The sequence below is a fragment of the Rana temporaria genome, chromosome 1 (assembly GCF_905171775.1).
Source record: "Rana temporaria chromosome 1, aRanTem1.1, whole genome shotgun sequence".
Taxonomy (NCBI): Eukaryota; Metazoa; Chordata; class Amphibia; order Anura; family Ranidae; genus Rana; species Rana temporaria.
The window spans coordinates 273,300,142-273,326,047 of NC_053489.1; the positions used below are offsets into that span (position 1 = coordinate 273,300,142).

General features: G+C 43.2%; 1 protein-coding gene across 2 annotated transcripts in view; it reads left to right on the plus strand.

The window, feature by feature from the left end:
* The window catches only part of FRMD3 (FERM domain containing 3), a 289,794-nt gene that overhangs the window by 112,179 nt on the left and 151,709 nt on the right, over positions 1 to 25,906 (plus strand). The window contains exon 2 of one of the 2 annotated variants that reach the window (XM_040355603.1): positions 23,680 to 23,784. In XM_040355603.1, the coding sequence (XP_040211537.1) occupies positions 23,680 to 23,784 (105 nt within the window). Of the gene's footprint in view, positions 1 to 23,679; positions 23,785 to 25,906 lie in introns of those variants that run through there. The other variant, XM_040355606.1, reaches the window with a different exon arrangement.

Here is a 25,906-nt window from a genome sequence, read left to right on the forward strand (position 1 = left end):
TCTCTGTCTTGGCTCAGTCTACCCTGAGCAAAAAATACTTGATAACAAAGTAGTCTGAACTATACACTGGAAATGTTACAGACGATTTACATCTCACATTCAAAGCACTGGAAATTTTACATCTATCGCTATATATATCTCTCATAAAATGATCACTGTCATAAGTCAGCTTGTGTTTTAGCTTTAGTGAATACTGCGCTAAAACAAGCTTACGGGCCATTTTGTACTTCTCTACTTTTTATTTTTTTATTTAGTATTTCAGCAACAGCCCCACATGAGTGGAATTAAGCAAAGAGTGGAAAGTGGATGTGGTTCAACCTTAGTTGATTCCATTAGAGTCCAGCCCTGTAAGAGTCTTTTGAAGCATGAATTTTTAGGAAATGAATAATTCAAACATAATTCCTAATCTTTTATTAAACAGAAATTATTCAAAGCAAAATGGAAGAGATCTTTGCTTTCTTTTCCTGAAGGTTTTATAAGCTTCAATTTTTCTGCTTTCACAAGATCCATTATAGCATCATTCTGCAAATTAACTTTTTTGTTTGGTCTACATCAGTGTTTTCCAAATGTAGGCAGGTTAGTGTTTGCTGGAACAATTGTTTGAACTTAAAAATACTCAATTGCAGCGGGGCTAGCCTTGCACCTCCGTACGTAGCGTTTGTATTATTCGTTCCCATCGCCACTTCCGGGTACGATGCTGGCGGTGGGCGTTCCTTATTGATGGACAGGCATCCGACCGACGCATCCATCGCGTCACGAGATGCCGAAAGAAGCCGAACGTCGGTGCGGCTCTATACGGCGCATGCGCAACGACGTTCGGCTTCTTTCAGCATCTCGTGACGCGATGGATGCGTCGGTCGGATGCCTGTCCATCAATAAGGAATGCCCACCGCCAGCATCGTACCCGGAAGTGGCGGTGGGAACGAATAATACAAACGCTACGTACGGAGGTATTTTTTACATAAAACCAGCCGATTCTAACTGTAATTATTATAGCAAATGCAATGTCAAAACTTTATTTTTAGGGGAACCACCCCTTTAAAGTGATTGTAAAGTCTTGTTTTTTCTTTCTATTAAAATAACAAACATGTTATACTTTGTTTTGCACAGAGCAGCCCAGATCCTCCTCTTCTTGGGGTCCCTGGCTGAAGCTCCTGGCCCCTCCCTCCTGTTGTGTGCCCTCACAGCAAACAGCTTGCTATGGAGTCAGCTCCATGTATCTATTCAGACACAGCGCTGTGGTTTGACCAAGCCCCCTCTTCTCCTGATTGGCTAACTGTGTTTGGTTGACAGCAGTGAGAGCCAATGGCGCCACTGCTCTGTCTCAGCCAATCAGGAGGGAGAGCCCCGGATGGCCGAGGCACTCCTGGACATTGCTGGATAGAGATGAGGCTCAGGTAACTATTAGGGAGGCTGAAGGGGGCTGCTGCACACAGAAGTCTTGTTATCTTGATGCATTGAAATATAAAGTGGACAAAAAAAGCAGTTTTACTTATCCAATCCCTAGTTCCCACAGGCTCCTCTCCCTTAAGACCTCTCCAGCCTCTTATTCCCTATGCTCTTGTGGTCACAGGTCCTCCCACGTCATCAAGTCCAGTGCAGGCTCCATAGCCCTACATTGGATGTGGTGCCTCCAAAGAGCAGACGGCCTCTGGAGTGTAGAGGAGTGCCGATTGTGTGGCATTGACCTGCTTTTTCCGTTTATTGGACCTAATCGATTACTTGCAATGGGGCTGCCTTGGAGTTATGCTTTAAAGTAGGAATGCACCGATACCACTTTTTTTTTTACAGCGAGTATGAGTACCAATACTTTTTTTTTTTTAATACTTGCCTATATCAATTACTGATATTTGGTGGCAATTGTTTTGTTTACACTTCAGCTGTCAGCAATAGTACAAAGCATTGAAAAGTAATTTACAAATTAAATATGTATTTTTTTTTATTTTGCATTTTTTTCAATGTGAAACTATAAAATATATGTTAAAGGTGTAAAAATGAACAAAGCAAAAAAAAAGTTTTATTTGGTAATAGTTTTGTTTTTAAAATAGAAGTAAAGGTTGGCAGGTTGGTTTAAACTGACTTCATCTGCAGATCAAAATTCATCCCTTTGATCTGTAGATGAATAAACAGAAAGATACACCACGAAACAATGTTTCTTTTTATCTTTCTGTTTTAGCAGTTGAGCAATGTTGTTGATAAACATTGTCAGGCTGCCTTTTTTTTTGACAGCTCCAATTGCCGTGACTTTGTTTACACTTCAGCCATCAAAGGTGATCCCTACCGACAGCTAAATGAGTCATTGGTTGTTTAGGCAATGGTGGCCTCATTTTTCACGCTAAATTGAGATAACGCTTACATTATACTGTATTTGTCCTCATTCACGCTGTATAATTTAATTTAAAGCAATAAATAAATAAATTGCAGCTTACCTTTTTTGATGCTCTATTCTGGACTCTCAAACAAAAAAAAAAAAACACTGTATAGTTATGTGTTTATGAGGGTGCTGAGCAGCTGTATTTGCCATATTTAAAGCAGAGTTCCACCCAAAAGTGGAACTTCCACTTTAAGCACTCCTCAAACCCTTACATTCCACATTTGGCATGTAATTTTTTTGGGGGGGGGGAGTGGGGGCTTCAGTAGGAGTGGGACTTCCTGTTCCTCTTCCTACTTCCACCTACGGGCCGCCTAGGCGACTCCTCCTCTCGCCTTAGGCGGCCCCTTCCTCTAGACGATCTCCTGGGACACGTGACGTGTCCCAGGAGATCGCCTGTCCACTCCTTGAGCGCAGAGCGACTCGCGCATGCGCAGTGCTTGCCCGGCCGTGAAGCCAAAAGCTGTCACGGCCGGGTGCCCACAATGTGAATGGGGAGGAGAGGAGCGTCGCTCCGGGTGCCCTCATCGCTGGACCGGGGAGCAGGTAAGTGTCTGTTAAAAGTCAGCAGCTACACTTTTTTTGTATTTGCTGATTTTTAATAAACATAAAAAGGCTGGAACGGCGCTTATACCGCTTAAGGACCGCCCCACATATACATATACTTAGAGCAAAATCACGTACCTGTACATGATCTCCTCCATCACGTCTGGGGGGAGCGCACGCCACTGAAGTCGCACTCCCGCTGTGATTGGACACAGAGGGAGCCAATCAGCAGGTCTGTCGGCCTTGATGGCTGCCGGGCACCCACGATCATTCGCTGGAGAGACCGATGGGCGGTCTGCCCATGTAAACAAGGCAGACTGTCATAAAAATTACAATGATCCCAAAAATGAGTCAAAAGTGTCCGATGTGGCCGCCATAATGTCGCAATCACAATAAAAATCGCTGATCGCCGCCATTACTAGTAAAACAAAAATTATTAATAAAAATGCCATAAAACTATCCCCTATTTTGTAGACGCTATAACTTCTGCTATAACTTCTGCGCAAACCGTTCAATTCGCTTATTGCGTTTTTTTTTTTTACCAAAAATATGTAGAAGAATACGTATCGGCCTAAACTGAGGAAAAAACATTTTTTTTCATATATTTTTTGGGGGATATTTATTATAGCATAAATTTAAAAATATTGCATTTTTTTCAAAATTGTCGCTCTATTTTTGTTTATAGCGCAAAAAATAAAAAAAGCAGAGGTGATCAAATACCACCAAAAGAAAGCTCTATTTGTGGGGAAAAAAGGATGTCAATTTTGTTTGGGAGCCACGTCGCACAACCGCGCAATTGTCAGTTAAAGCGACACAGTGCCGAATCGTAAAAAGCGGCCTGGTCTTTGACCAGCAAAATGGTCTGAGGCTTAAGTGGTTAAAGGCTTTTTTTCCCCCCCAAAACATTCTCATTTTATACTGTACACTTGAAAACACAAACACAGCATTTAGTGAGTGTACAGCTTGTATAACAGTGTAAATTTGCTGATCCCTCAAAATAACTCAACACACAGCCATTAATGTCTAAACTGCTGGCAACAAAAGTGAGTACACCCCTAAGTGTAAATGTCCAAATTGGGTGTATTATTATGTATGTTATATTTCTTTTCATAGCTGGAGTTTCCTGTTCAATTAATATTTTATTCATAGCTTTAGGCACTGCTGATAAGCCAAACTATTTTGCTCACATGCTTACATTTGAGGCAGGGCGTGTACTCCTTGACTGGATGATCAGCAGACACGGTCTTAGCATTTCAGCATTCACTGGGCAGAATCAGGCTTTTACACAAAAACATTACAAAGAATTGCTTTTAAATATTTTAATGACTTTACAACGCTAAGTTTCCAGTTATATTGTAAGCAGCAATAAATGTAAAGCTCTGTATTTTTCTCTTATATAGGAAGCATGACATATTTCACTTGTTTCAGTATCTGGCTTCCTGTGTTGATTTTCAGTCATGAATGTGTTTATATACTGATCTGATCTGTGGACAGAGTGAAACGTAGTGTGTAGACAGCAGTCACTTTCTGAAAGTGATGGATTACAGCTTGAAAAATGTGGTGGGAGTCTGCACATTCCTCCCCACTTTTGGAGCATGTTTAGCACTTGACAGGGCCTGTTTATTAATATCATTAATGTATGCCAGGCTGGCACTTGGACAGTACACACACATTGGTATGCAAGTAGGCTTTCTATTAGGCTGTGGGCAGCAGAGGGGACACTGTACTCTGTGTGCTGAATACAAATGCCAGCCTCAGAATGTCTTCACTTAGCTGTCTGCGACTTGTGACTTTGTTGTCATTCTTCCCCCTCATGACGTTTTGTTTATGACTGTCGCTCAGGGTTTCCTCTGTATTTTATCTGCAAAGCTTTTTTTAAAAGTGACAGTCTTCGTAATACAGAACACTGAACCAATATAAACATTGTATGTAGAAGGCCAACAATGGACATTCGCACCATCACGGCTTCTCAGACAAAGACGGCTGTATGATCAAGACATCTCTGCATCTACAAAGATGGATATTCTGACAATTGTCCGATGGACGTGTTTTGTCGGATAATCCAACCATCTGTATGCTCCATCGGACAATTGTTGTCGGAATTTCAAACTATAAATGTTGGATGTTCATGCTATCAAATTGTCCGATAACAAATGTGTTCCGTTGGATCATCTGATCGTGTGTACACAAATGCGTCGGACTAAAATCCAAAGTACAAGCACGCATGCTCCGAACCAATGCTAACCATAAGGCAACATTAGCAGAAGTTTCCCAAAGGGAAAGGCCATAGCAACACACCTAGCTAGAAGCAGCATCAGACCAGTGTCCCCCGCTGGCTCTAAGACTGAGAACCGAGCGATCAAACACTGCTGATCGCTCGGTTCGCAGAGCTCAGTAAGCAGAGAGCTTGTGACTGTACGTGACCGCGATCTGCTCTGACCCCACTCCCCTGAGTGCCTGAGCCAGGTGTCGATCCAGGGTTGTGGGCGTATCCCGACCATATTGTCGTGATCTTTCCAAACCCTGGACTGTCAGCCGTCAGCAGGCTTCCACTGCTTCCTGAAAACAGGTCACAGGAGTGCTTATTCCTGGTTTCAGTAAGCTTATTTCTACAGTATGTAACTGATCCAGTGCTGCCACCCAGGGCTGCTGATAGAAATCATGGGGCCCCGTACAGCCTACCTGACGGGGCCCCTTCAGCTCCACCCCTGGTCCAGCCCCTGGCCACTCCTTCAGCCCCACCCCTGGCCCCGCCCCAGGGCCCAGCGACTTGACAGCGGGACATGCCAATGCCATAATGTACTGCAGAGACAGTGCCACATATGCCGCCAATGCCATAATGTACTGCAGACAGTGCCACCCATGCCATGCCGCCAATGCCATATTGTGCTGCAGACAGTGCCACCCATGCCGCCAATGACATAATTCCATTGGCAGCATGGGTGGCACTGTCTGCAGCACATTACAGCATTGGTGGCATGGGTGGCACTGTCTGCAGCACCATACAGCATTGGCGGCATGGGTGGCACTGTCTGCAGCACCATACAGCATTGGCAGCATGGGTGGCACTGTCTCTGCAGGCAGCACATGTGTTATGGGCCATAATGCATGTGCTACCTACAGACAGTGCCACCCATGCCATACTGTGCTGCAGACAGTGCCATCCATGACGCTAATGCCATAATGCATGTGCTACCTGCTGACAGTGCCACCCATGCCACCAATGCCATATTGTGCTGCAGACACTGTCAGTGTCACCCATGCCGCCAATGGCATAATGCCATTGGCCGCATGGGTAGGCACTGTCTCTGCAGGCAGCACATGCGTTATGGCATTAGCATCATGGGTGGCACTGTCTGCAGCACATTACGGCATTGCATGGGTGGCACTGTCTCTGCAGGCAGCACATGCGTTATGGGCAGACAGAGCCACCCATGCCGATGCCATAATGTATACACGCTGCTGCTGCTGCAGTAGTAGAAGGAGATCTTGAACCCCCCCCCCCCCCCCAGCACACACCTGTGTCATTTTTAGCTGCCTGGGTCCGAGTCACTTCTTTCCTGATGGCTGCTGCTGCCTGGACTTGAAGGTCAGTTAGATCATAGATGGGAACCTCTGCCGCCGCTGCTCGCCTGACCCCACTGCTACTTCACACGCAGAGAGACTCACTCCGCCTGAAGGAAACACTCCGCGGCGCCAGGGAGGACGTCACTACGTGCTGGCCGGGACTTGAACCATCACACGGAGCGGGCGCGGAAGAGGTATTCTTCCGCGCCCGAAATACAGAAAAAAGTCCCTTCCCTGCCGCTACCGAATAGTTCAATTAGCGAGCGTGAAGGAAAAACAAAAAACGTAAAATCGAAACGTGGCGGGTTGGGGGGGGGGGGGGTTGGGGCTGGGGCGTACGGGGGATGATGTTGGGATTTTTTTTTATATTTAATTATCTATCTGATCAGGTTGCCGGGCCCCCCTGCTGGCCGGGCCCGGTACAACAGGACCAGCTGTACTGGCCTATCAGCGGCCCTGCTGCCACCTCTCAAAGGCACTCTCAGCCTTCTTCACATACAATGCAGGGTTAATAAGCTCCTCATTGTATGTGATGATGCTGAGGGACTATCTGCAGTACAGAAATCATGGGAAAAGAGGACGACTGGAGCAAGGAGTACAGTCAATAATAATCCCTTTTCTGATACCCCAAGAAATATTGAGCATTTAACCCTTGCAGTGGGGGGGACCCCATTGCAGGGGGATTTTTTTTCAGCAATCCCGGATTTCAGGTTTCGGATGCACACATTTAAAAAAGTGTAGAAATCAAGGATCAGTCCTTGAGTTCATCTTTAAGGTGCACACAAAAAATGTGAAAGACTCATTTTATGGGTTATTTACAGTAGGTGAACCCGATTTTGTGTCAATCTCGCTCTCTTTCTCGGCGAGATTGAGCACCTACGAGCCCCATCGCGGGAGCCAGCGCCGAGCTGGCTTGCCGCGATGGAGACAGAGCCGTCATAGAAGCGACGGGAGATCCGACTTGGATTCCCGCCAATTCTACACGTGTGCGGCGTTTGCTATGAATCCTGAGGGGGAAGTCCCCGCCGGATTTTAACTAAAAATCCGGCATGGGTCCCCCCCTCAGGAGCATACCGGGCCCTTAGGTCTGTTATGGGTTGTAAGGAGAGCCCCCCTACGCCGAAAAAAACGGCGTAGGGGGTCCCCCTACGATCCATACCAGACCCGTATCCAAAGCACGCTACCCGGCCAGCCAGGAAGGGAGTGGGGACGAGCGAGCGCCCCCCCCCCCCCCCCCTCCTGAGCCGTACCAGGCTGCATGCCCTCAACATGGGGGGGTTGGGTGCTCTGGGGCAGGGGGGCGCACTGCGGCCCCCCCACCTCAGAGCACCCTGTCCCCATGTTGATGAGGACAGGGCCCCTTCCCGACAACCCTGGCCGTTGGTTGTCGGGGTATGCGGGCGGGAGGCTTATCGGAATCTGGGAGCCCCCTTTAATAAGGGGGCCCCCAGATACCGGCCCCCCACCCTAAGTGAATGAGTATGGGGTACATCGTACCCCTACCCATTCACCTACAAGAAAAGTGGTAAAAACACAAATAAACCACACAGTGTATTAAAATATTTTATTAGTCTGCTCCGGAGGCCGCCCCCTGTCTTCTTTATTAGCTCTTTTACCAGGGGGGGCTTCTTCTTTGACGTCTTCGGGTGGGTGGGGGCCGCCGTCTGGTTCTCTTCCACCGCCGGGGGGGGTGGCTTTTAAAAAAGCCCCCACCCCCCCGGCGGGTTTCCTCCGGCGTCTTCGGCGGGGCTCTTCTTCTTCCGCTATCCCGACGGGTCTTCTCCGCTATCCGGGGGGTCTCGCCGCTCTCCGCTGTTGACTCGTCGCACCCCGGTTCTTCGTCTCGCAGTCCGGTCCCTTCTTCCGTGCTGTACGTCTTCTTCCGCGCTGTGACGTCATGTTCTTCACTTCTCTTCTTCTCCCGATGTTGACTCGCCGGTCCTCCTCGCTGAAATGACGGATGCGCGCCTTGCATCGGACCTATATAGGCCTCACAGTCCCATCATGCTCTGTACCTACCCATGTGATACTTACCCACGTGGTATCACATGGGTAGGTACAGAGCATGATGGGACTGTGAGGCCTATATAGGTCCGATGCAAGGCGCGCATCCGTCATTTCAGCGAGGAGGACCGGCGAGTCAACATCGGGAGAAGAAGAGAAGTGAAGAACATGACGTCACAGCGCGGAAGAAGACGTACAGCACGGAAGAAGGGACCGGACTGCGAGACGAAGAACCGGGGTGCGACGAGTCAACAGCGGAGAGCGGCGAGACCCCCCGGATAGCGGAGAAGACCCGTCGGGATAGCGGAAGAAGAAGAGCCCCGCCGAAGACGCCGGAGGAAACCCGCCGGGGGGGTGGGGGCTTTTTTAAAAGCCACCCCCCCCGGCGGTGGAAGAGAACCAGACGGCGGCCCCCACCCACCCGAAGACGTCAAAGAAGAAGCCCCCCCTGGTAAAAGAGCTAATAAAGAAGACAGGGGGCAGCCTCCGGAGCAGACTAATAAAATATTTTAATACACTGTGTGGTTTTTTTGTGTTTTTACCACTTTTCTTGTAGGTGAATGGGTAGGGGTACGATGTACCCCATACTCATTCACTTAGGGTGGGGGGCCGGTATCTGGGGGCCCCCTTATTAAAGGGGGCTCCCAGATTCCGATAAGCCTCCCGCCCGCATACCCCGACAACCAACGGCCAGGGTTGTCGGGAAGGGGCCCTGTCCTCATCAACATGGGGACAGGGTGCTCTGAGGTGGGGGGGCCGCAGTGCGCCCCCCTGCCCCAGAGCACCCAACCCCCCCATGTTGAGGGCATGCAGCCTGGTACGGCTCAGGAGGGGGGGGGGGCGCTCGCTCGTCCCCACTCCCTTCCTGGCTGGCCGGGTAGCGTGCTTTGGATACGGGTCTGGTATGGATCGTAGGGGGACCCCCTACGCCGTTTTTTTCGGCGTAGGGGGGCTCTCCTTACAACCCATAACAGACCTAAGGGCCCGGTATGCTCCTGAGGGGGGGACCCATGCCGGATTTTTAGTTAAAATCCGGCGGGGACTTCCCCCTCAGGATTCATAGCAAACGCCGCACACGTGTAGAATTGGCGGGAATCCAAGTCGGATCTCCCGTCGCTTCTATGACGCGCTTGCTGGGATGTGCTGTCACTATTCCAGTGAGTGCAAGATGTCGGCGAGATCTCGGCACCATGTCGCCGAGTATCAGCGCGACGCTGTCGTGCTAGAAGCACAATATCACAAACACCTACTGTAGGCTTTTTAAAAGCTTGGTTAATTACCAGAAAACATTAGAGCTAAGCAGAAACACAGCAATTAGGTGGGCTCATAGAATAGCTTAGCAGAATTTTCATCGTAACTGTAAAATTAAAAACCTTATGTAATATTTTCCCGCTGTTTAAAATACCCTTTGGAAAAGACTTCAAGGCTGGGGAAAGCCTGCAACCTGTTTAATTTAAGCACTTTCTTGTATTCTCCAGTAAAACACAGATTGTTTCTGTTGCTGCTTGCCAATCAGTAAGATTTTGCTGTATTTCCATGACAACTGAAGCCGTAGTTTATTGGGACACTCTGTGTGCCAGTCTGTTCTCAGTGCTCCGAGTGAGAAGTTGGGAGCAGTGCACAGGGGAAGCAAAGAAGTCTTGTTTGCACCGTAAAAAGAACACCCATGTAAAAGCCACACAAATAACAGACCTAAAAATAAGGTAATGCAATAGAAACTGCAGGATACTTCAAATCACAGCTTTGTGGATAAAAGACCACAGTTTTAAAAGAAGGAGCGGTGCTCTGGTTTACACAAAATACTGCTTTGATTTAAAATGAGATGCTATAAATATTTAAAAATATGTTGGTGCAATGAAATGATATGTTTGATTGTGTTGCCAAACTGCAAACCCCATAAGACACTAAACAGCAATATATTGTATATTAAAAACTCAGCAGGTATAATTTACCTGAATTTAACTTGTTTTTGTTTATCTTGAGTTGCGCCCACATTATTCTGATCTTGCATACACAGACTAACATTTTTGGAGCTGGACCAAACCAAATAAATGAAAAAATAAACAAAAAATCTATATATAATACCTACTTTCTAAATGTGCTGGGACAACGTCGGGGTTGTTCCAATGCAAAAAAGACCCACCATTCTAGGGCTGAAGCAACTAATCTATTTTTCGACAACTAATCGATTATAAAATTAATCGATTACTATTTTCATAATTGATTAATCGGCCAGTAACAAGATGGGGTTAACAAAACAAAATTAGCCCTTTATAGTACAAAAAGAGCAAATTATCACTACTGTAAATATTACTTTCACTGTTCCACAGTAAAAAAAATGAACCCCTTATGCCCTGTACACACGACCAGTTTTTCCGTTGAAATAAACTCAGACGGTTTTTCCGACGAGTTCCGACAGAATTGTGTCAAGAACATGGTGACGTACAACACTGCGACGAGCCGAGAAAAATTAAGTTTAAAGGGTAACTAAAGGATTTTTTTTTTTTTGCTAAAATTACTGTTTATTGGGTATAGAGACATAAAAGTTAACTGATTCCTTTTAAAAATGATTAAAAATTGAATTTAATCTATCATATAATGTGCCTCTAGTTTCACGTTCGGTTTTAAAGGTACATACATGAAGTTCCGGGTGAGAGGTGAGTCGGGAAGACTCACAGAACAAAAACAACAAATCCAGGGCAGTGTTTTGTTTTTAAAATGAATCTGATTGGTTCTGAGGAGTTTTAGACACACAGTAATGACAGCTTAGACCACCGTGAAAATCTCCTAGTATGATGGTTATAAGGAAACAGGCAACCAGGAAGTGTGGAGATCACAGCAGAATTACAGCAAAAACGAACAATGAGGACATGAAACCAGTACTGCAGTAAGGTAAAGGAAGCTATTTAGCTAAAAAACATTTTTCCTTTAGTGACCCTTTAATGCTTCCGAGCATGCGTCGACTTGATTCTGAGCATGCATCCTTTTTAGTCTCTAATTCCGTCGGAATTAGCCATTATTTGCTCTTTTGTACTATAAACAGGGCAGGACTTAGGGTGGTGGGGGCCCCTGGGCTTGAGTGTTGAAGGGGCCCCCTGGAGCCGAGAATTGGGGGGGATCGAAGTTGTTGAGCGGGGGGGGGGGGGCGAATTGAAGTTGTTGAGCGGGGGGGAGCGCATTAAAGTTGTTGAGCGGGGGGGGAATTTGCAGTTGTTGAGGGGGGGAGTGCCTCTCACCTGTGCCAACAGCCGGGGCCACAGACTGTCATTAGCCCGGCTCTCGGCTTTCTTCCCTTCAGCAGCCACAGTCCTCCACACACCACTCCGGTTCCTCCTGCTTCCGTGCTGCCTCCTCTTGAAGTGCGGGAAAATTAACCCTTTTGCGGGACTGCGGGAAGAAGCTGTCTGTGTGGGAAAGTCCCACAGAATCCGTGCATGTTGGGAGGTATGCGCAGGGCCGCCATCAGGAATTTTGGGGCCCCTTGCACAGCTTAAGGCATGGGCCCCCTGAAGCAGAGAACCTAGGGGGGTGGGGGTGCTGCCGCCTGAAATTGAGAAGCGTGGGGGCTGCCGCAAATTGAGAAGCGGGGGGGCCTTTACAAAAAAAAAGAAGAAATAAAGAAGAAAACAAATATATATAAATATATGTAGCCATCCGGGGCCCTGGGGACCTCTGGGCCTTTTAATAAAAAGAAAAAATAAACCTCTGGGCCCTTTAATAATAAAAAAAAAAACATTTATAAAAAATACATAAAAAAAGGGAGGTTGCCAAACCCGGGGGCCCTGGGGACCTCTGGGCCCCTGGGAACCTCTGGGCCTTTTAATAAAAAATAAAAAAATAAACAAAAATAAAAAAATAAACATTTATAAAAAAAATAAAAAAGGGGGGGTTGCCACATGGGGCCCCGGGGACCTCTGAGCCCTTTAATAAAAATATATATATATATATATATAAAAAAAAATGTAATTTTTTTTATAAAAAAATAAAAAAGGTGGGTTGCCATCCGGGGGCCCTGGAGACCCCTGGGCCCTTTAATAATAATAATAAAACATATATATATATATAATATTATATATATAAAAATAAAAAATATATAAAAAAAAACATTTTTTTACAAAAAATAAATAAAAAAAAGGGGGGTTGCCATCCGGGGCCCTGGAGACCCCTGGGCCCTTTAATAATAATAATAATATATATATATATATATATATATATATATATATATATATATAAATATATATATATATATATATATATATATATATATATATATATATATATATATATATATATATATATATATATATATAATATTATATATATAAAAATAAAAAATATATAAAAAAAAACATTTTTTTACAAAAAATAAATAAAAAAAGGGGGGTTGCCGTCCGGGGCCCTGGGGGCCTCCGGGCCCCTGGGGACCTCCGGACCCCTAAAAAAAAAAAAAAAAAAAAAAATTTTTTTTTTTTTTTTTTTAAAGGGGGCCCCCTATTGGGTGGGGCCCCTGGGCTTGAGCCCAGTCAAGGCCAATGGTAAGTCCGGCCCTGACTATAAAGGGCTAATTTTAGTTTTTTTAACTCCATTATGTTACTAAACGTCTTAGGCCTGGTTCACACCTATGTGTTTTTTGGTGCTTTTTGCAGAAACGTACTACAGTTCATTTACCACAGTTTCCTATGGGACACGTTCACATCAATGCTTTTTTTTTTAGCTGCTGCGTATTTGGAAAGGGTCAAGGACTTTTTTCAATGCAAAACGGTGCTTTTTTGGTTCAATATACTTCAATGGAGAAGCTGCAGAAAAGCATGTAATGTGTTTTTGCAGCAATTTGTTTTTTTAATCTGCTCAACAACAAATTGGGCAAAAATAAAAAGCATAAAAAAGGGAAAAAACACAAATCACAGCAAAATCACATGCGCAAAAATCAAAACGCACAGCAAAAAACACTGCAGAAACAGATCAAAAGAAAACTGCATAGGTGTGTACTGAGCCTTATGCTGGCCACATAGATCAATTTTAAGATGAGAATATTCATACAAAAATCTTTGTACATTCGCCGAATTAAAGAATGTTGTTTGAAATTTTCACTTGCTTTTAACATTCTGTTTTAAAATTAATGTAATTTCTGAACGAAAACCACATACACTGTCTGAAAATTTCTTTCACCAAGAAGTTTTCTATTATTTCAAAATTTTCCCGTCACTGTGATTGTAAACATATCTCCTCTAATAGTATATACCGTATTTCCTGTTATTCTCAGAGTGGATTAGAGATTTTGATCCCTAACCATATAGTTATTTATATTTACCACTGCATACAGATATTTAAGAATAAATTGTCTTTTTTTTTAACTTTACATATTAACTAAATTAAAACACGATACTTTAAGGTTATTAATCGATTAATCGAAACAATAATCAGCCAACTAATCGATTATGAAAATAATTGTTAGTTGCAGCCCTACACCATTCACACCTGCATATTTTGTTGCTTAGGGCTTCATGTACACGGGATGTTTAACCTCTCCTGAACCACTTAACTTCACAGTTAGAAACCAGTGTCTAAAAACGCCTGTTTAGCCGTGTTTGAATCTAAAAGCGTTTTGTTAAAATGTAAAACGTCTCTAAACGAAACGCTGCTAAGCGTGAGTTACGGCGTTTAGCAGCGTTTACAAGCTTTTACAGGCATTTGTCATTTCAAATGCCTGAACATCTGTCTGAACCCATTTTTTTGTGTTCCAAAAAATGCTTCTAAACTCAACTGCCTATAAACGACTATAAACGACCCTGTGTACATGTACTGATAAGATAACATAGAGGAGAGTTCAGGGGCAGCTGAAAAAAATGCCCAACTGCACCTTAACGTCTGTTTACCAGCAGCAGTGTACATGAGGACCAAAGAGGTTCTTCACTCTGAAACAAACATCACAGTTGCTGACTTATAATATAAGAACACTTACCTGTCCAGGGATCCAGCACTGTACCCACCCAGGCTAGTTCTTTACTAGTCTCTAGGTATCTGGCACCAGCATCTTTAGTGTGGGAAGCCCGCTGTGACAGCTTGTGGCTTCACAGCAGGCTTCCTACTGTGCATGCGCAAGCCACATTTTGTGAATGGTTTTTCAGCCTTCTGAGACCTGTGACGTGTCCCAGAAAGCTTCAGGAGAAGAGGGTGGGGGTGGGGACTAAACTTCTTCTCAGTTTGCCTGTCAAATCTAGGTACCTGCTCCCCCCCAAAAAATGACATTCCAAATGTGGTAGAGGAAGGGGATGGTTGTAAAGTCTCTCCAATCCCCTTTAGAAAAGCCATGTGTACCTTGAATGAATGAATGAATGAATGAATGAATGAAAAACTTATATAGCACAGCACATGTGAACTGAATTGCCTCTGGGCGCTTGTTGTTCGTGTCTCATGACATCAAAAGAGCAGAGTTTTGATCCGTCTTCTGAAAGTCAGGTGGTTTTCCTCCAAACGAATGCTGGTTGGTAAAGCGTTCCATAGTCTAGGACCTTGAAAAGCAAACCTTCTTTCTCCTTTGGACTTGTATTTGGTTTTTGGAACCTTGACCAGATTTTGGTCGCTGGATCGCAGAACGCAATTAGAATTGTGAGGTTCTATCTTGTCGCAAAGATATTGCGGAGCCTTCCCATGGATGCACTTATGTGTCAGGCAGAGTGCTTTAAATGCAATTCTGTCTTTTACTGGCAACCAGTGAAGGGTTCTCAGCGAAGGTGAGATTGATTCCCATGTCCTTTTCCCAGTCACCAGTCTGGCGGCCGTATTCTGTACGACTTGCAAACGAGCGATTTGGTACTTTGGGAGCCCGAGGTAAAGGGCATTTGCATAGTCCAGTCTGGAATTCACGATTGTTCCCACCACGACTGCTACGTCTTCTTTGGGGATGAATGGAATAAGTCTGCGTAGTAGGCGCAACAAATGGTGCGATCCGCTGACTACTGACCCTATTTGTGCGTCCATTGTCATGAAGGTGTCAAAAATGACTCCTAGACTTTTGACTTTGGAGCTAGGGGCGATGATTTGGCCCAGAATAGGCGGCGGTGTCCAGGTAGTTGCCAGTTGACTCTTTCGGCTGGCGTGAAACATAAGAAGTTCCTTATTCCATAGCACCTACTGGGCGCTCACGTGATCGCTCTACTCTCTCCTCTTCCAGGCAGACAGCTACAGTGGGAGGGGCCGAGAACTCCCACTGATGTCAGCCGGGAGCAGGAGAGGCGAAGAGGAGAGAGCCGGACGGTCACGTGAGCGCCGATTGACGCTATGGAATAAGGTACACAGCTCATGTGTCAATACAGCCTAAGAAATGGCAGTGACCTATATTAACATTAAGAATGTTTGGGTCCAAGAAAACCTGTATTGAGAGAAATATGAAGGATTCCATTGCTGACCTCCAGGCAAAATGCTAGTTGCATGGCTATTTCTGGATCTATTACTTTCTAAGCCACTATCTAAGCACTAACATAAACCATGAAAAGTCAGAAGGAACTCAAAATGTTGCATTTGTATACTGACTCTGGGATAGTGGCTCAGAAAATATAGAAGTAGCTGGATCAGCATGATAGTCGGTTTGGATGTTGTTAAAAAGTAAAGTGTATGCATCTTCATTATTCTGTACACTAATTTACCGAATTAGCCTGTATGTATTGAATGTCTGCTGAAAGAATGTAATATACAGCATGAGATCAATTAAAGAGTCACTAAAGGAATTTTTTTTTTTAGCTAAATAGCTTCCTTTACCTTGCTGCAGTCCTGGTTTCATGTCCTCATTGTTCGTTTTTGCTTTCATGTTGCTGTAAATCCTCTCTGTTCTGGACACTTCCTGGTTGCCTGTTTCCTGATAACCACAGTACTGGGAGATTTCTCACGGTGGTCACTAATCAAGGAGGTGTGATTACTGTGTGTAAAACGAAACTGGATTGGTGCTGAGGAGTTTTAGACAAAGTATCACTGCTCTCTATTGGCTGACTGCCCTCTAGTGGCTCTCTGTACATCAGAGAACCAGCAAACAACAGCAAAAACGAAACTACACTGCAGGCACATTATATGATTGTTTTTTTATCTATTTTTAATCATTTTTAAAAGGAATCAGTTAACTATTATGTCTCTATGCCCTGTAAACAGTCATTTCAGCTAAAAAAAAGTTTTTCCTTTAGTGACCCTTTAAGTTACCTTGCATGCTCTTGAAATCGGTGGTGCTTTTGCAAAACATGCTAAAAATACTGCCGGCAGAACATTCTCTATCTGGTTAATTGAGCCAGTCGCTAGGTTGTAAAACAACTAGGTCACTTATTGAAAAGTTTACCAGCAAGCATAAAAGGCAAGTACTATGAAACCTAATGAGTCTAAAAGTCTGCATGTCTAGGTTTGTATTCCAGGATCCATTACTCGCTTTCATAGGCTTGTGTTCTAAAGTTATCTTTCCCCCAAGCAGAGAATTAGACACTGCTGGTTGAAGTCAATTAGGATGCAGATCAATGGAAAATAAATTAGTCTGTGTCATTATCCTTGCATGTGATGCAGAAATTCTGGTTATTATGCTGGTGGAGGGGATTGAAGAATCAGCAATATGGAGAATTGCAGTTTTAATAGGTAATGGTTTCAATGAGTCACCGGACACACAGTGGCATATTAACATCATACATTTTATAGGAGAAGCATGAGCTGGGAGTCAATAATTACCAAATTAAACGCTGCCCATTCCACCCAAACTAGAGTTGAACTAAAGTGCACTTTTGCTTATGACACTTCTGTAATTTAAAACCAGCACTAGCTGTTAGAGAATAGAAGTGCTAAGCTGTTGCAGCATCTTGGCAGACTACTGGAAGCATTAGCTATCACTGTAAATTACAGGGCCCTATAGCAACATTTTCATTAGCAGCCTCTTTATGAGGGACTCTTTATGCAGGACTTGGCATTTTTGTATTGGCGGCCAGTGGTCTATTGCATACACCTAATAAGTTTATAACACTGGTGGCAAGTAGCCTACATTGGAGACCATTAATATATTATCCCTAATATCAACCCCATAAAATATGGTGGTAATTGGCTTATTTGGCACCCTTAATAATAACCACTATTATAGGCTTACCTGTAGGTTAAAGTGGTGTAACAGGGTTTACAACCACTTTAACCACTTCATTACTGGGCATTTGAACCCCCTTCGTGCCCAGACCATTTTTCAGCTTTCAGCGCTGACGCATTTTGAATGACAATTGCGCGGTCATACAACACTGTACCCAAATTATATTTTTATCATTTTTTTTCCACAAATAGACCTTACTTTTGGTGGTATTTGATCATCTCTGCGATTTTTATTTTTTGCGCTATAAACAAAAAAAGACAGAAAATGTTAAAAAAAAACACAATATTTTTTACTTTTTGTTATAATAATATCCCAATTTTGTAAAAAATAAATAAATATTTTTCCTCAGTTTACCAGTGCTATACAAATGCACTAATTACTGTATAAATGTGACTGGCATTGAAGGGGTTAACACTAGGGGGTGAGCAAGGGGTTAAATGTATTCCCTGGGTGTGTTCTAACTGTGTGGGGGGAGGGGACTATGTACAAGGGACACAGAGCTCCACGTCCCTGCTGTCACCGCCGATCGCTGGTACCTGGCGGACATCGCGGCCTTCCCAGAAGATTTGAAGCTGTTAAAGGCTGCAAAGGGTGGGCCAACTCAATATTAAACCCTACAAACTAAGACTGGCATCCCAAAAAAAGTTCATGTGTGTGTAAAGGCAGGCATCCCAATACTTTTGGCAAATTTGTATTGGACTTAAAAAATATGTGTTTTATGGGTTTGGTAGTAGATGATACACACTGCAGAAGGGAAATTATAGCTTCCTCTATGTCAAGCATGCTATCGAAGGGATTAAGAATTTTATACCACATTTCATCACTCAGTATAAGTCAGTGTTTATTTAGGAATCGTAGCTTTTTAATTGCCTAAGAAATCCTGTAAATACCAAAGCACAAAACAAACGGCAAAATCCTTTTAATTTACTCACCATATGCCTACTCTATGCTTAAGAGATTTGTGAGATGACTTCAGCTGTATATTATATATGAGACATTAATCAGTCAGCAGATGAGGTGGACTCTTCTGCTGACCTGCTTTCCCTGTTTTCTCTGTTGAGGTTGTGCCTGGTAAATCCATGTGCTTTCCTCCACATTTCCCCATGAATGCACCTGTATGCTAATTTACGAGTAAATGTTTCCTGTCCTTTGTCAATTTTAAAATATGTTTAACACCATTAAGAATAACTCAACATAAAACTACCTGCACCGACTTCAAGAAAGAATTTGTGCCAGTTTTGGTAACAGTACCAACACATGCAACAAATTCAGTTAGTTCTTACTATCGCCACTTTAAGGACCTGTCACTATGGCTGTGACGGATTCTTAAAAAATTACCACCAGTGTAGCGGGTGTCTCACTATATAACCCACGACTTTCCAAGCTGGCCAAAACAATGTACACAGGCTTTACAGTTGGAGTTAGGTAAAGCTGCCTACCAGCAACTGCAAGGGGGATTTTTCACCCCCCCTTCTTTCTGTTTCATTGACTGAGAAATGTATGTTATCTTCCTGTATTGTTGCTTCAGTTAAGACAGTGATCCGACTTCTGTAGCAACTTCGATTGAAATCAATGGGTACAAGTTGCCTACAAGTTACCTAGAAGTCGGATTGAAGTAGTACAGGAACCTTTTCTGAAGTCGGAGCGACTTCAGTAGTGTACATTAAGACGGCTCCCATTCACTTCCATTCTTTTTCTGGACCACGCGACTTGGGGCAACTTGAGGCGACTTGAAGTCGGATCCCAGGTTGACTCAGTGTGAACCGGCGCTTAGGCTGTTATTATGGTTTAGAGGCAGAGTAACGGACTGATCAAACAAAAGCAGCTATTTCGGGGGTATCGCTGCACCAGTTTGCAGGTTAGGAAACAGCAATTGAGAGCAGCTCTCAGCTGGCGTACAGAGATGTCAGTGCTCAGAGTGGGGCATATCTGTGCAAGGAAGATATCATGAATGTGACAACTTCCCCCACAGGGCTCTTTCTTTGACCCTGTTCAGCTGTTGGCTGTTTAAGATTCCCTCACAGAGTTTCGAATGGGGGGATAGAGATACTAGTGATGTCATCACCCAAATATTTGAAAAATCATGAGTCCCCTTTGAGGAGGACCTGAGAAGGAGCTAGTCTCCTTGGTTGCAATGTTTGTTAAGTGGGTGCAGCAATAAGGCAATATATCTAGCCCTCCTGTTTGGGGCCTGGGCCTGGACCCAAGCACCCAGGAGGGGGGTGATCAGAGTTGGGGGAGGGCAATAGCTTTTAGCTGCTGTATTTACTATACTTCAGTTTGTGAATTAACAGAAAGCCTCTGTAGAGTGCTTCCTGTTCATTCACTCTCCAGTGCAGCTGAGGCTCCAAAGAAAGAATTAAGGAATATTTCACCATCAGGTCTGCCTTGCTTTTTATTGACAGGGCAATGGACAGGTTCCATAGCATTGTTTCCGAGGCCTGAATGAATTCTAAAGGGTGTTTACAACACTTTTAATGAATTCCCATGATTGTCCTTTATAGAAACTCCTAATACAATCATTAAAACCTTCACATATAAAATGCATTGTGAATGTACCATATTTCTGTTAAGATCATGTTTCATAAATCTGTTGGTCTGCTTCAAATTTCAAAGATGCAGCCTAGGAGGAGGGGTTGCTGCAGAGGCCCTAGCTGGTAATGTATTGTAAGTCACATGCCACTGGGTAGATGTTTGCCCTTCCAAACTCTCAGTAGGCATCATACAGGGAAATTCTTTCAGTCAGCCTCTGTAGGCAGAGGAACAGTTGAAAAGGCCCTGATTAACTGGAGGGTTCCAGTTTCGGTCCACACCTTGAACCATGGTGGCACTGCAGGAAGCAGAACCACTTTATTATTTGCAGTGCCACAATTGCATTGCATAGGAGCTTTTACTAAGATTGGGACTTTGATTTTGTGTGTGATATATAAAAAATGTTGGCTGCAGAAAAAAAAGCAAACTGATTAGAGATAAAGATTGCTACAGATGGAAAGAAAAATACCTTAAACTCAAATGACTGTATTTTGCTGGATCCCCTATTACATAGAAGGAACAAATAAATGAGGAATCCTGTTGTGAATCAATCTTTATTGCCTTCTGAGACACAGACACGCAGACACAAAGTATTGCAAAAAAAAATATGATACTGTAGTCTTGGAGATATATAGAAAGCCAGCAGATGATTAATTTCACCATTGCCCAACCAATATGGACACACAGTACCAGTAAAGATACACTCAAGCCACAACAATTTTTCCTGTAATTTCTGGGGACACAACCTATCTACATTTTCTGTGTGGCGAACATTACATTCATATGGCTGCAGCTTCCTTAACCTCTGTGGCGGTATGATTCTTTCAGATTTTTGGTGCTGAAAGGGGTACTATTGTTTTGCATGGAAATTTGGCTTTTTATATTGTAGGCCTGTAATTCTTAGGAATAACTCACATAAATCTGTCCAAAACAGAGTCTAGTAGACATCCCGGGTATGATAAAGTTTGAAACACAAAATCATAAATTATAATATAATAAATAACTATAAATAATTATAACAAATAATAATATAATAATAATAAAAATTATTACTTTCAGTGTTTGATGACGAATTTCCCCACAAATCACTATCGCTCAATTCTGCAAGTGATTCTAATTTATTATTGCTGTTTTCTAGCTGGTCTAAAACCACTTTTGACATAAAGGGACACTTTTTGGTTACTATGGACTATCTACAGTTTCCAGGCAGAAAGAACAGTCTTTATTATATAAAAGTGCATGCAGGGCACTGGGACAAAGGGGTGTGTATTTATTTTATACAGTACTGTAATCAGTAAGATTACTGTGTACTGTATGTGTATTGTGTTTTTATTTTTTTTGAATTTGGCGCCAATGTCTGCCCCCCTGTGTCGTAACGTCGCAGGGAACGGAGCTTGGCGGCACACGGGCACTGTGTGAAACGGGCGAGGAGACAGCTCGATCACACAGCGGGGAGGCATTGCAGGATCCAGGTGACAAGGTAATAACTCTTTGTATCCTGCAATGCAATCCCGAGTCTGGCTCTGGGATACCACTAATGGTATTGGATTTCCACCCCGAGCCTGACTCAGGATTACTGCCAGGGAGGTTAAAGAAGATCTGTCATTATTATTTTTTACAGTTCTGTCCCCTATGGAACAAAGAACATGTAGTACTTTCTCCTAGGTTTCTAAGTGTGATCTGCCCCCTTCCCCTCCTACCATGGCCAATCTGACAACAGCTTTGAAGGAGATGGCTAATTTTTAGCTGCAGCTTGTCTCGCCTGTGAGCACTTTACTGAGACAGGCAATGGCAAGCGAAATGCAGGGATTGATACATCCCACCTCCCTCTGCATTCCTCTTGCCTAGACAAGCTGCGGCTGTGAATTAGCCGTCACTTTCAAAACTGTTGTCTGATTGGCCATGGCATGAGGGGAAATGGGCAGATGAGACCTCTTAACTAGGGTTAGAAAGCACTTAGAAACCTGGGACAAAGTACTACATGCACTTAGTCCCATAAGGGACAGAGCTGTAAAACAAATATATTGATACATGTTCTATAATTTTAGAGTGCTCTTTAACCTGTTTCAAGTTCTTCCCTTCCGATAGTTTTCAAAAATAGAGGTTGTATACGTAACATAGAATAATGTTATATGATGCTGTATTCTGGCACAACTCATTAGATAAAACCCACCGTAGTAGGTGAAAGCTTGGACTTTAGCATAGTGCAAATTATGTTTCCTGGATATAGTCGTCTGGTAGTTGCAAGATGCTCTAAAGACTATTAGCAGCATTTAGCTGTAATCTCTGTCTATACAGCACATGCTTTCTGCATTCCCTGAGGTATAGAGCTTATGAGGGCCAGTGTTTCTCCAACATGAAGGCAGTTGTCAAAGAAGATAAAGTAGCTATTACTGTGATCCCTTATAAGCTCATCCGTATTTCACGTATGAAACTAAAGAATGACTCCAACTGATTATGTGATTAATTCCTTTGAGCACATTCAGATTGTCATTGTACTTCCTGGAGTACGGCAACAAGATCATTTTGTGCTTTTAAAGGAATTTCATGCTGGAAAATCAGTGAGACCTGTGTCAGTTGGTACATTTTCGATCTGTAAGGCCTCGTGCACACAGGATGCCTAAAAAACTTCAGCACTGCTGCCAGGAAAAAGCAGCGTTAAAAACTTTTTTTGAGTAGCGTTTATGGCCATTTTTTGTGTTTTTTGGCGTTAAAGTTTTTTGTCTTTTTTTCAGTAAAAACGCTCCCTATAATGTAAAGGTGCATTATATATGTACTTCTCTAAACATCATAAACTAGCTATGCATTTATGTACACAATGTACATTGCTATGTGCCTAAAACATGTACTTATTTGTATTAAAAAATATTATTGAAACAAATTAATATTCCCTGGGATTGATAAGGTCTAATAGCATGGATAGAGATATGTGCTTAGCTCTTTAGTGGCAGCATAATAATTCAAAAACATGTTAACAAAAAATGTATTGATCAATGCCTTTCTGTGTATGTTGTATTAAGAATAACATATTTGATCATAAAACAAAATAAAAATAGTGCTTGTTTGAGTCGACCCCTATCCAGCTTATTCCACATAAACTGCAGCAATCTTTTCTCACCTAATCTGATTTCTCTATATCAGTGTTTCTCACCGCCAGTCCTCAATCAAGGTCATGTTTTCAGGCTTCCCATTTTTTTGCACAGGTGATTGGATCAGTTTCACACCCTTAGTAATTACCACAGTCGTTTCATCTGGGGAAACCTGAAAACATGACCTGTTGAGGACTAGAGTTGAGAAAACCTGCTCTATATTGATGAAGGATGAAATGTAATATGTTGTTATGGGTTACTTCACTTAGCAGACAGTTATTTTTGCTTTACCTTAATGTGTGTCAGCCCACTTGCAGCACCCCATCCCTCTTGCACTGTGGCTAGGCAGCTGCATTATATATCTCATGTTTGTCCTATAAGGCTTTTTATAGTAATTTATTTCTATGTGTTACATTTCTGACCTAATACTGTGTTCTTGTAATTTATAAGTACATTTTCTTTTCCAGAAAGAGACCAAAGGCCAATTTATTATTGACTATATCCACAATCACTACAACTTGTTAGAAAAGGACTACTTTGGAATTCGCTTTGTTGACCCAGAAAAACAGCGGGTATGTACATTATAAAAATAGGAACCTGCATTATGCTGCATACATTGACATTGTGATTCTCAATGATGTCACCTTATAGTTTATGAAACAGTGTTGTTTTTGTGTGTTGTAATGTAGATATTTCAGTGCCTTTTTCTGATATTATTAAAATTTTCAGCTTATGTGCCACATAAGTAGTGGCAAGCTATGATGGATCATACAAGATATAGAGACAAATTGATAGCTTTAAACAGTATCCACCCTCACATTGACTTTTAACTTCAAATGGGAAAAATCCTACATCGAATACAGTACCTGGGCAAGTGCATGTTCACTCATACCAACCTGACCATGTACCCAGCAAATCACCTTCCCACATTCCAAACCCTCAAAGATTCACTATTCTGGACAAAGCACAATCAGGGGAATTCAAAACGTCTCAATTACCATTTTCTAGATGTAGTTCCCTTAAGAAGTACCTGCACCTGATTCAGCTAAGCATTTGCTTTTTGAGCACATCTGTTATCAAGCACCTCTCTCCCCTAAGCAAATTATCATCATTTATTCCCAATTTAATTGCCTGCCCACACATATGTCTCACTCTTATGTTTCCAAGAGGGAGGGTGAGCCACTAAATCCAAGGAATATTGGCAACAAATTTGGTCCACGGTTACCACCTGTCCTATACAGTGAGGAAAATAAGTATTTGAACACCCTGCTATTTTGCAAGTTCTTCCACTTGGAAATCATGGAGGGGTCTGAAATTGTCATCGTAGGTGCATGTCCACTGTGAGAGACATAATCCAAAAAAAATTCCAGAAATCACAATTTATGATTTTTTAACTATTTATTTGTATGATACAGCTGCAAATAAGTATTTGAACACCCGTCTATCAGCTAGAATTCTGACCCTCAAAGACCTGTTAGTCTGCCTTTAAAATGTCCACCTCCACTCCATTTATTATCCTAAATTAGATGCACCTGTTTGAGGTCATTAGCTGCATAAAGACACCTGTCCACCCCATACAATCAGTAAGAATCCAACTACTAACATGGCCAAGACCAAAGAGCTGTCCAAAGACACTAGAGACAAAATTGTACACCTCCACAAGGCTGGAAAGAGCTACGGGAAAATTGCCAAGCAGCTTGGTGAAAAAAGGTCCACTGTTGGAGCAATCATTAGAAAATGGAAGAAGCTAAACATGACTGTCAATCTCCCTCGGACTGGGGCTCCATGCAAAATCTCACCTCGTGGGGTCTCAATGATCCTAAGAAAGGTGAGAAATCAGCCCAGGACTACACGGGAGGAGCTGGTCAATGACCTGAAAAGAGCTGGGACCACCGTTTCCAAGGTTACTGTTGGTAATACACTAAGACGTCATGGTTGGAAATCATGCATGGCACGGAAGGTTCCCCTGCTTAAACCAGCACATGTCAAGGCCCGTCTTAAGTTTGCCAATGACCATTTGGATGATCCAGAGGAGTCATGGGAGAAAGTCATGTGGTCAGATGAGACCAAAATAGAACTTTTTGGTCATAATTCCACTAACCGTGTTTGGAGGAAGAAGAATGATGAGTACCATCCCAAGAACACCATCCCTACTGTGAAGCATGGGGGTGGTAGCATCATGCTTTGGGGGTGTTTTTCTGCACATGGGACAGGGCGACTGCACTGTATTAAGGAGAGGATGACTGGGGCCATGTATTGCGAGATTTTGGGCAACAACCTCCTTCCCTCAGTAAGAGCTTTGAAGATGGGTCGAGGCTGGGTCTTCCAACATGACAATGACCCGAAGCACACAGCCAGGATAACCAAGGAGTGGCTCTGTAAGAAGCATATCAAGGTTCTGGCGTGGCCTAGCCAGTCTCCAGACCTAAACCCAATAGAGAATCTTTGGAGGGAGCTCAAACTCCGCGTTTCTTAGCGACAGCCCAGAAACCTGACTGATCTAGAGAAGATCTGTGTGGAGGAGTGGGCCAAAATCCCTCCTCCAGTGTGTGCAAAGCTGGTGAAAAACTACAAGAAACGTTTGACCTCTGTAATTGCAAACAAAGGCTACTGTACCAAATATTAACATTGATTTTCTCAGGTGTTCAAATACTTATTTGCAGCTGTATCATACAAATAAATAGTAAACAAAAT